Source organism: Rhizophagus irregularis, chromosome 8 (genome assembly GCF_026210795.1).
Source record: "Rhizophagus irregularis chromosome 8, complete sequence".
In the NCBI taxonomy this organism is placed as follows: domain Eukaryota; kingdom Fungi; phylum Glomeromycota; class Glomeromycetes; order Glomerales; family Glomeraceae; genus Rhizophagus; species Rhizophagus irregularis.
Window position 1 is genome coordinate 3,843,504 of NC_089436.1, and position 12,277 is coordinate 3,855,780.

Below are 12,277 nucleotides of genomic sequence, written 5' to 3' on the forward strand. Positions count from 1 at the left end.
GACGGTTGAGATAAGAGGAAGCCTTTCTGTGGAGGCCACCCCGTGGTCCTCTCCTCTTGAAAAAAAAAATTTATTTTTTTTTTTTTTATTCGTGAGAAAATAGGTTACTGCGGAATTTTAACAAAAAAAACGGAAAGGGGAAAGAGTTTTTTTTTTTCTCTATAACGGATCAATTTTCTAACCAGCTATAGTAAAAATGATTCGATAAACCGGATCACGTGACTGGGAACCAATAAAATTTAAGTAACGTGATGCGGTAAATCTTAAATTTGGCCGGAATTATAAAAATCTTAATTCCGGCTGAAGTTAAGTATTACTTATATATTCAATCAAAATATTTTATATTCATTTTCATGACCTCTATAACTTAAAACTAGATGAAAAAAATCAAATTATAGTGTATATTAGTTTTATTAGCATGAAAATTTTTTAAAAATTCAATATAATAGATTTTCAATATATCGAAATTTTTTCGCTAAACCGGATATCCCGATAAACCGGATATTTTTAGTGGAACCGATAGATCCGGTTTATCGAATTTCACTGTGTATATGTTATTCTATCAACTAACCCGTCTAAGATGGAAGTAAAGTATCAATACTTATTAAATCTAAACTAAATATCCAAAAAAAAAGTTTTATAATAAAATATCTCATATTCAATATTTATTTTTTATGTCGGTGAAATGATTGTCGGTGAAACGTTTGTGATTGTCTGTGAAATGAACCAGACCCGTAACTTAGTACACAAATCCGCCGATATGCATATCATATACTGTAGCGATTATATTATCATTTATCTTGTAAAAAAAAAAATACTGTAGTGCCTATATTATAAGTTAAGGTTTCAAAATTTTACATAGTTTCATATAACAATATATATACTTATTATAAAAAATTTAAGAAAAATTTTTAGTCATCCTGGCCTTAAAGGAATGACTGATGACTGATCACCGTAAAAAAAAGGTAGCTGCGGCTGATCACATTATCCTAAGAGGGAGTCACCGGACAAATTAACCAAATTTGATCGGGCATCTTGCAAGTTTTTTTAATTTGACCCATTTAAAAAATAATAGAATGATTTTTTTTTGCAGTATTTCTTAATGTAAAAAAAAAATATCATCAATGTATCTATTAATGCAAGATGCCGATCATTTGTTAAACGGGGACATCGTCCGGATTGTCCAGTGATTGTTAACTTTAAAAAAACATATCTGATTAACCGGAATTGGATTAGCCACCTGTTACGCTGTAGCAGGATTAAATCATACCAATGGTATTTTTCCTTTTCTTGTCCTTACATAATGTTCAGGAACCATTTGGGTTACAGCATTCACATTATATTTATAGAAAAGGAAGTATCTGATTTATAATTTATAATTAAAAAATTTATCACAATTAGTCAAACAAAATGTATAATAGTAAAAAAAAATATTGTACTAAAACCAAAAATAAAAAAAAAATAGACTAAAAATTTTTTTTCGGTTTGAACTGACAAAAAATAAGAAAAAATGTTTAAAAAACAAAAATAAAAAAATGATTAAAAAAGAAAATTTATCATTCGACATTGAATAAAACATAAAAATTAAAAAAAAACTTGGTAAAAAAATTTAAAATTTATTTTTTGCTTGAGCCGAAAAAATAATAAAAAAAAAAATGATTAAAACAAAAAATTTATTCTAAAGAACCAAAAAAATAAGAAAAAAAATGTTTTATGCGAAGTAAATCGAAGAAATATGAGGGATCTACGAAGAATTTCAAATTCATTGCATGTGTATAATATATTCACATACAAGAAATTCAGTATCCGGATCCGGATCGTACCTAAACAAAAAAAAAAGTTACCAGATTCCTTAACGGGTATTAACCGTTTTTACCCGTTTAGCACTTTACCATATTTGACCTCGGGATATAATCCACAAAAAATTTGTAAATAAATATGTATGTTTCTGTACGATGCTGCGTTCATAAAGTTAATTTGATCCCTATTTGTTTTTTAAATTAATAATAAATATGAATTTATTAGTAATATAGCAGAAGACAGTTCAGCTGCTACTAAATTCCAGACCAAACTAGATCGCGCCTATTTTGAAATTAGCGATAATAATACAGAAAGTGTATTTCCTCAATGTAAAGTTATTGAAGATGGTGAAATGGAATGCATTTAAGGTTACTAACGGAATGAATTGAGTTAAACAAATAATGCTTTTACTAAAATAGTGGGTAGCGAACTAGACTTACTAAGAATTAAATTTATTTTGCTTATGAAAGCTACATAGTTATAAAATTCTTATTTTGAAACAAAAATGTCTTTCAAATTATATTAATAAAACACATTAAATTTAGTTTGAAACAATACAATTCTGTGACTCGGATATTCACAAATATCCGGGTATATCCGGATTGTATCCGAGTAAACGGATAACGGGTCGCAGCACTACGGCGTGATCTGCTGCGGCCGATTGCATCATCCAGAGGATGGAATTACCAAAAATGAAATATGATTAAAAATCTAATTAAACTTTTCGTTGGCAATTATCTATTAGCAAAAAAAAGTGTCAATTAAAATTTCATTAACCGGAACTGTGAGAACATATACAATCAAATTATTCTAACCATAATAAATACGGATCATGTTAAGTTATATATTTCAAATTTCAATTTGATAAAACTCTCATAAATATGCATATAATATTTACAATTAATTTCCAATCCGTCTAAATTCGAAATTTGATGATTGCACGAAGTCTCTCCTTTACCATAACAAATATGCAACTTTTTTTTGCTTACTTTATTTTCGCATAAGTATTATGAATTTTATAACATATAAATAAGTTTAATAATTGTAGTGTTTATTATTGTGAAAAAGGAGTTTACATTGTACACGTGCTTTATCTGCTTATCTGTTATTGCAAGATTTACAAACATGCAATTTTTTAGTGTATTCTTTTTTTTAGGGGCACCAATAATAACAATTTTAAACATTTAACTCACAAATCTTAAACTCCAATATCAAAATATAAGCAATTTCGAATGAATAATCAAGAATTAGTTTTTAAGGATCTGAATTGTTTGATCATCATAACATTCTTTGGAACGTCGGTTCTGGAATGTCGTTGAACAGCTGTACAACAAATAATTTTACCTAGGGGTTAGATAAATAAACGGAGAGGCAAACTCAAAATGTTACACAGGCTATCACTCATAAATTGGTTACACAAACGAATTTTCATATTAAAATTTCACTTTTTTTTATTTTTTCGACACGTACGCATAGAAAAGCAGCCGATCTCAGAATCCAAGGTTGTATATGCCAACTCTATATAGGCGAAGTTTTTTTATTAAAATTAGATCACTGGTTGCTTTGTTCTTAATTTTATTTTTTTTTTTGCTCTTTTATGATAGAAAGTTAAAATTACATCTTTTTTTTTCAAGATTTCAACAAGTATATACTAAATATTTTATGTAAAACGGTTTAAAATAGCCTTTTCTTTTATTATGTATTATTTTCAAGTGTGTGATAAAATTTATATCTTTTTGAAATTTTTAAAAATATAGACAGAATATTTCAAAAAAAATTATTTACATTATCGATTTATCATTTTTTTTTCATAGATTATATTGATTATCGACAGATCTTTCACTTTTAATCTTGGGTAATATTATTATTTTACCGGCATAGTAAATTACTGTTCTGGCGATGTCTGTGTAACATTTGAGCTCCCTAGATTTTACAATGGGTCATGTTTCAGTAACAGTGTCATGTTTCAGTGTCATGTTTTAGTTTATTCTGTAATACTGTAATATCAAATAAACTGCGCTGTTTTGAAAAGAAATAATCTCAGTTTTTATTTATATATATAAAGATACCCATATTCTCTCTTTTTTTCATCTACATTTTCCAAAAAATTTATTTAGGAAAATGGATTCAAATATCCAAACTTCTCAAGATGATTCTGATTTACCTACGTATCAAACCGGAAATAGCTTCGTACCTTATAATAATAGCAATGACCAGCACGCTTCCATTAACAACTTAGGAGCGTCTAATACTAATAATACAACTCTCGCACTTCAAAACGACACATTTGAGTTTTACTTTCCTTTATCAAACGATACACGCATCTATCACGTTACATATCAATATACCGAATTACATCCATTGGACAATGCGCGACTTTTGAATAATAACATTAATTTATCTCGTATTCCTGACCATCAGTTACCACTTCATTATAATATTCAATCCTTGATTCGGCAACAAATTCAGCAGCAACAAGTCCAGAAACCCGTTTATCAACAAAATAACGGCCAACAACAATTGTTTGATTCCACTATTCAACCTATTTCTCAAATATATTCTGATAATAGTAACGGTTATAATACAGTTTCTAATTCAGTAAACGGAACTATTACTGATAATGTTCAGCAGGATACAGGATTTCAGAATTTTTCCTAAGGATCAAATTCGGTTAGTATATTTTAAGATGAATGTTTTCTCCTTCATTAAGAATTAAGTTAAGATGTTAAATTAAGCTAAATTTCTAAGATGTAAGATATAAGCTATTAAGTTTTAATGTAAATAAAGTGATTCATACAGTATGTGTTTTTTTAATTAGAGATTGGGCATTTTTTATTTATTTCGCAAATTAATCAAATATGTAAGTTATCATTTTATATATTTTTTTTGGTTATCCTATCTTGTTGCATATTTTGACTATCACCTTAAAAATCAATGCATATATTAAGCGGCTGTTATTCGTACCCCTTACCTGTGTAATAAAGCCATAATCAGATAATCTATAATCACGTTATTAAATTTTACTGCGCCATTCGTTTGAAAATTGAAAGCTAAATGACAAACGAAGAAATCCTTCTGGATTCGAGTTAGTGGGTCACAGAGTGAAAAAATGTACTCTTTACCGTCAATATAAAAATGCAGTAAAAATACAGTAATTCTTGCAATTGCCAATTAAAATTTATTTATTTATTTATTTATTTTATGTGAAGCCGGACAGACTATTAAACAGAACATATACCCAAAAGGGTTGAATTATCCTACTTCTAGCTATCATCCATCACGAGGACGGACCCGAACTTCTTTAAAGACGTTGGACTCAGCCTGATCCCCCTCCACTACCGAAAGAAGAACAGGAACAATTGCCAATTAAAATATTTAGACTTCGTTTTTACGCACTTTGCAAAAATAAATAACGTGATTGTAGATCGTCCGTTCACATGGTTTACTACAGGCAGTAAACAAAAGTTGCAGTCGCCCATTAATATTATAAATATTATATTTGAGTTATACATGTTATCATAAAAATTATGCGAAAATTAATAAAGTTGCTTTAATAATTTTATGACTCACAATCACGCTTAAAATTTTTGCGTTTTGCATTTTTAATATTTTACTTCGCACTTCCCTTCCCACTGAAAAATATGATTTTGAAGATTTTATCAATTTTGATGAATTTGAATCTTTTGAATAAAATGCTCCTATGATAATAATCATGATGAAAGCTCACCTCAATCTCATCAAACTTCACCAACATGTAAGTATCTTAACGAACAAACAACTCAACATCCAGGATATCCAGTTTAGTTGTTGCAAATGTCAGGAAATGTCAAGAATATAGGAAAGAATCAAAGTACTTTGAATTTTAGCCCTATAAAAAATATGTATACGGAAAGGATACATTTTGTATACATTTTATGTACGTTTCTATAGATTCCGTATACAAATTCCGTATATTTAATAAGTAATTCATTTTTGAACATTTTTTTAAAAAACTAATGTATACGGAAAAAATTAATCATGCGGAATGTATACGGAATTTTTAAACTTAATATTTTTAGTTACAAAAATTCCGTATCATAACACGAGATCACATGATTGTTTATTGTTTTGTTATGATACGTTTTTTGTTTTTTAGTCCGGAGCGTAGCGAAGGACTCTATATGTTCTAGCCGTGGTGGTACAAAATATCCCGTTGTCCGTCCGCTTGTTCTTTGAGTCGACGTTTAATTGGTTTTTATATTACACGAAATTATCTCGATCGGTTAATTGAGCATGTGGTTATCTACCTATATACTGATAAGCTCCGGACTACGTAACGGTTTACCGTTTCCCTAGTATATAAACCCTTACTTTGATGAGTTTGATCTTCCGATCTTCCTTTCTGTCTTCCCTTTCCTTTCTCTTTCTCTTGTCTTATTTTTGTTATTTTTTCTAAATTTTTCTTCTTTCTTCGTCACCCCCTTTTAAAAATAATTTTTTTTTTCGTACCTCACTTTAAAAAAATTTTTTTTTCGTCACTCTCCTTTGAAAAAAAATTTTTTCTTTTATTCTCACTCTTCTTTTTTTTTAAAAAAAATTTCTTCTTTCTATTTCTATTTCCTCTTTATAAAAAAATTTTTATTTTTCTAACTTTGACGTCCTCCCTTTAAAAAAAAAATTTTTTTTTGACTTTCCTAACTTCGTTATCCCTCTTTTTAAAAAAATATTTTTTTTGGTTTATTCTTTATTCCCTTTCTTCTTTATTTATATTTAATTTCATAGGCCAGCAGATTTTTTTTGTGAGAATATTCAGTTTCTTTCTTTTTTTTTCTTGTAGATCAGTTTGGGAGTCCTTTTCTTTTTGTAGGATGATTCAGGATTTTTTTCTTTTTTTAGGTCAGTTCAAATTTTTTTGTTTTTTGTATGTTGGGTTCAGATTCTTTTCTTTTTGTAGGTTGTTTCAGTTTTGTTGCTTCAGAGTCTTCTTTTTTTGTAGGTCAGTTTTGGATTTATTTTGTTGTTTTGGTTTCTTTTTCATCAGATGCTTTATAATTCTTTTCATTTATGTAGGTCAGACATTCTGGAGTTCTCTTTCTTTTTTTGTAGGAATGTTGACCTTTGGTGACTTGTACGATTGCAGATACTATATGAAGGGGGGGTTTTGTTTCCAATTAAGTTAGACGTTCTTATGTTTCTTTTTTTTGTTCTTTTAGGTTGTTTGACTCCAAATGAACCTGAACTTATAGATAAATTAGGTTGCAATAGGTGGTTTTAATAAAGAGGGAATTTTCATAATGTATTTGTACTTTGTTTATTTTTTATTTTTATTTAATTTAATAAAGTGAAATTAGATTTATGTAAATACAATTATAGTAAACTGTAATACAAATAGTAAATTCAGTGACCAAATCGTATAAATTTCGTGATAAAATCAGTGATCAAATCATGTAAATTCCATATAAATCCCGTGCAAATTCCGTATCCAAACCATATTTTTGGTGATACGGAATTGTGCATTTTTCCGTATCCTATTATGATACGTTATTTCTAAGGAAAAAAAATCGTATAAAAACTTTATAAAAAACGTATCTAATTTTTTTATAGGGTAGGCGAACTGATCCTTGACCTGAAAAGAAAAAAGTGAACAAGATATTGCAGTAGTAGGTGGGTAATTGGAGATGCACAACCTTTTTGTTCTGCAATTTAATATTATGATCAATAAATTTGACTCTTGATATCAAATTCCGGATAAAAAAACAATAAAAACTTTGGCAGTTGATTATTTTAAAGAAAAACGTAAATATATACAAGGTCTAAATGCAATTCCATCCTATCTCACCATTCTGATGCAAGGTTTTTATTCCTTGGAAATTAACAACATCTAAACGATTATATTGGAAAAGTAGGATTTAGTCAAAGTGAAGTAGCACTTCAAAAAATGGGAAGTAGTGGATTCATCTACTTAGTGTCTGCAGTACTAGATCCACGCACAAGACTCACTTTATTTTCCATTGGAGAAGAATCAACAAATGCAATTAGTGCAGTAAAAAGGCATTATTCTGAATATCATACACCAACGTCTCAATCAGCTGTAATTAATCATGATAATGGTGAAGTAGCAAGCACTCGTGAATACTTTCATCAATTAAAGAAGAGACGATAATAATGTATCAAATATTCCAAGACCATCAACTGGAATTTATGAAGAGATTGACTGGTATTTTTGTTTATCTAATATAGGATGCTTTACTTGCCATTTTCTAAGCTCAATTCGACAATTGCAGTATAATATATGAAGAGAATCTTTTTTTTTAATTTTTTATTCCGATAAACCCATAATAGTCATCACCTTCCGAAATAAGTGTTATTACAGAAAAGATGTTAATTCAATATCAAGATCAAGATTTAACTCCACATTTTCACCTTCATAATGTTCATTAGTATCATAACATCATTAGAGAAATTAAATGGTTGTATATAGTTTCAGTAATATCTGAATAATTAATTATTATGTCAGATTGTTCAGCATTTTTATTAAAACAAGCAATTTTAAGTACAAACATTTTTTTAAAGCAACACCTTTATCATTTAGAAAATTTACATAGCTTTGACGAACATGACATCCTTTACAAGTACTATTTTCCTGGTTTGACATTAGTGAAATAAGAAAGATAAGAAAAGGGTTATAGTGACGTGTCTGACGAGATATTTATAATCAATTTGTAATTAATATAACCGGAAATCAGTTTCCGAATCAAGTGTAGCCAGCAAACCTAGTTTATGATCACGGTATCAGTGTATCACATTCTTTAGTATATAAATGATACTATTAACGATGATATGAATAAGCTTAAACATTTTCAGCTATTTTTCGCGTCATTTTTTTTAAAATGCGAAATGATCACATGACCGACTTACACTTTCACAAAATGGATTTTCACCATATACTAGTTTAATGTGGTACGAAATCCCGAAATCCCGAAATCTAATGCTGGTCAGGTTCATCACGTGACACTGCATAATTCTGCATAACGCGGGCCATTGGATTTCGTACCATTCGGAATTTTGTACGGATCCCTCATAGGGGAGGGGTCATAGGGGTCATAGCTTTCACTATTGTTAAGATATTCAGATTTTAATACAACTTTTGTGTAGTTGAAAAAATAATTAATTAAATTGATTTTCGCGTAGTTAAAAAAATAATATAATTATAATGATCTTCATTCTACCCTCACTTAGTTAAAAAATTGACAAAAATACTAACCCCTGAATATAAATTAATAACAGAATTATGCTACGAATTACAAATTCATAAATTTCATATAAATTTAAAAAGTATTGAAAAATTGTACGAATTTTGTTTTAAATGAAATAATTACAAATTTAAAATATAAAAATTGTACAAATTTTGTTTATTAAATGTAATAAATCTTACAATAATTATACATTTAATTTTTATAAAATTTAATTCAACTATACGAATATTGGATGAAAATTGGACAATAATTACAAAAACTAAATAAAAATTGTCCAATTTTCACAATGATGTTAAATTGATATTGAGTATGATTTAGATAACAAAACTATACTCAACTGTATAGTGTATATTATCGAACGAAAAAAGTATCATATTTATATTTTTTTATTTATAATTTTATACTCAACTGCCATATTAAGTTAAAATTGAAAAGTACAAACAGAAAAATTTATTATTGGTTTTCCATAGCGACATAATAGAAAATAATAAATATAGTAAAATAATAAATATATGATAGTTTAAAGTGTAAGTTCACCTATTAATGCATGGAATTCTATTGCGTCATAAATAGGTCCAAGTAATTGATCATTGAGTTCATCGAAAGAAGCATAATTACTATATAAAAGACCCAAATTCAAATTTGGATCATATTGTGTTATAAGAGGACCTCCGCTTGCACCCTCTCCTAAATTTAAGTCATGTACGATATAATAATCATTTGCCAATATTGTTTCTCCTTGCCACATACAAAGAGTCTGTCCATTATTTGGACAATTTGGAAGATTACCTCCATCCGGATAACCTTGAATAGTTGTTGGAACATCGGTTCCTAGTTGGAACACCCAACCGAGAGCCCCCGTATAATATTTTAATGGAAGATTTCCCATATTAAAATTAAATAACACCATGCCCCAATCAAATTCATCATCATTATTATTAAGAAATTCAGGTGTTATTGCCATCTTGGCGATAGGAACTTTACCAAGTGGACCAGGTTGTCCATTGTCATATCCAGGAGAAAACATTACATTTTGAAAATATGCTTGAGCATCATGATCATAAAGACAATGCGCTGCAGTAGCTCCAATATTTCCATCATCAGTATTAATTACACTAGCGGTACAAGTAAAATCTTCACCATTCAAGCTCATAAATAACATTCCAACGGGAAAATTTTTAGGTTGATCTACATTTGCTACCCCAGTTTTTGTATCATATTTTCTCTCAAAAGGTTGCATAGATTTCGCATCTTTAGAGGAGTCAGTTGTATTTTTTATAGGTTCAACACTACTTCTTGTTCTAAATCCAATATTTTTAGTGGTTAAAGGTTTAGCTTTTTTCATTTTTTCTGATGTCCAATAATTCTCATCATATTTAGGAATCGTCGGAAGTGAATAACTTGAATCGGTTTTGAAGATTAGCACAACCAATGCAGTTAAGAAATAAAATATAATTTTTTTGTTCATTTTTTTTTTAATAAAAGTTAATTAAATAAAAAATAAATATTGTAAATGAATAAATAAAATATATTGGAGGATTGGTTTTGAAGAGAGAGGATAAATTTTAATTTTTTGGGCTTTTTTATCTTAAAAAATATATGGAAATCATCTTTGAAAAGATTCATTCTATTTATGAAATGTTCATATTATATCGGCCGGATTATAGTTAATAATAACAATGTAATAGCGGGGGTGGCTTGTATGTGTAATCGTAGCAAAAATATTTCGTTCTATTATATAGTCTGAGTAAATTGGTAGTTGTTCTTTTTTTGTTATAGAATACTTACTAACGCTTTTAAGATTCTTTTTAAAAAATAGATCGTTGTGTCACGTGATTTAGTACACATCGGGATTCTGGATTAAGCGATGATCTACAAATGATCGATTTCCTGCTTGACAGAAAATCAATAAAAAAAATAATTTGATCTACAAATGATCGAAATTAATAGGGGGTGATTTGTATATATTGGGAATGGAAATTCTTAATATTACCATATTGATAAAAAATACAACAATTTCATTTAAAGATAATCCCGAAATAAATTCATAAATGCCTATACAAAATACATTACTAATAAAGAAGTAAACTTTTTTCGTTAGCATTATGAGGAAAAACCAATCAAAAATTCATTAACCGGAACTGGATTAGCCACACAAATCTCTCTGATTGGCCATTAGAACTTACAGAATATAAGAAATATAGGTGTAAAGAGCCAGGCACATGTGACTTTTCCGTAAAAGGCTCATATTTCCGGAATTAATAACCTTATATTACGGAATTCATCGAATTATTTGCATTTTTCGTGAATGAATCCGGGAAAGGCTCATTTTTACGAAGTTTTTACAGAAATAGCGGATGAAATTTTTTATAGGGCTAGCTTTATCCAGCGGGAAAATGAGACTATTGTAGATTTTTCAGAAGAATAATTGCGGGGTAGTGCGTCGAATTTCCCTCCCTTAAAGTTTAGCTTCTGTAGGAGAAAAGCCGTCTATTGTAGAAAAAAATTTTCTGGTATTAATCACTCCGAAAAAATTTATTTATGATGGAGTTAATAAAATAATCTTCTGTCGCACTAAGTGTCACTTCTGATCACCTTCATACTAATTTTTAAAAATTGCGAGTGATTATCTGAGTTTATAAATGACCGGGAATCTTCGTATAGATAGCCGGGAAATTACTTATTTTAGTTTAAAATAGTTAAGTTTAAAACAGTTAATATTTAATGAGTGACATGGGATTACCATTCATTTTGAATAATGTGAGTTTTTTCCCCAAATAATTAAGTATATGAAATAATTTCACAAATTCACACATAAATCAATCCCCCATATTCCGTTATTTTTTTTCTCTTACAACATTTAGCGGAAATATTTTATTTATTTATTTTATTTACAGCTGATTTCATGTAAAACATTTTTTTTATCAAATTATTATAATTATTACTAAAAAAACATTTTTGCAACGTTTTTAATAAAAATGTTAAAAAAAACATTGCAAAATGTTTTTTTATCAAATTATTATCAAAAAACGTAGCGTAGTGTTTTTTTTGTTAAATTGTTATCAAAAAATCAAAAAATGTCTCATAACATTTTATTCGAACCACATATATTATATTATTTATTAATAAACGTTTTCGCGGCGTTTTTTAATAAAAATAGCAAAAAAAAAGTTTTTTTTCGTTAATGTTAAATTATTTATTGACTAACAAGAGTTCATGTTTAAAGGGGAGTTAGGCTATAA

The 12,277-nt window shown here is 28.4% G+C and overlaps 3 protein-coding genes across 3 annotated transcripts; 2 read left to right on the forward strand and 1 right to left on the reverse strand.

Moving 5' to 3' along the window:
• Positions 1-3,921: 3,921 nt before the first annotated feature.
• On the forward strand, positions 3,922-4,458 carry OCT59_028726 (uncharacterized protein; the record flags this gene model as incomplete). The annotated part of the gene is made up of 1 exon (XM_025333740.2): positions 3,922-4,458. One exon carries the CDS (start codon positions 3,922-3,924, stop codon positions 4,456-4,458), a length of 537 nt encoding a protein of 178 aa, XP_025169727.1.
• Positions 4,459-7,717: 3,259 nt separating this feature from the next.
• OCT59_028727 (uncharacterized protein) lies at positions 7,718-7,942 on the forward strand (the record flags this gene model as incomplete). Its single annotated transcript, XM_066147507.1, has 1 exon — positions 7,718-7,942. One exon carries the CDS (start codon positions 7,718-7,720, stop codon positions 7,940-7,942), a length of 225 nt encoding a protein of 74 aa, XP_065994212.1.
• A 1,613-nt stretch (positions 7,943-9,555) lies between these two features.
• Positions 9,556-10,503, reverse strand: OCT59_028728 (uncharacterized protein; the record flags this gene model as incomplete). Its single annotated transcript, XM_025327748.2, has 1 exon — positions 9,556-10,503. One exon carries the CDS (start codon positions 10,501-10,503, stop codon positions 9,556-9,558), a length of 948 nt encoding a protein of 315 aa, XP_025169726.2.
• Positions 10,504-12,277: the final 1,774 nt, after the last annotated feature.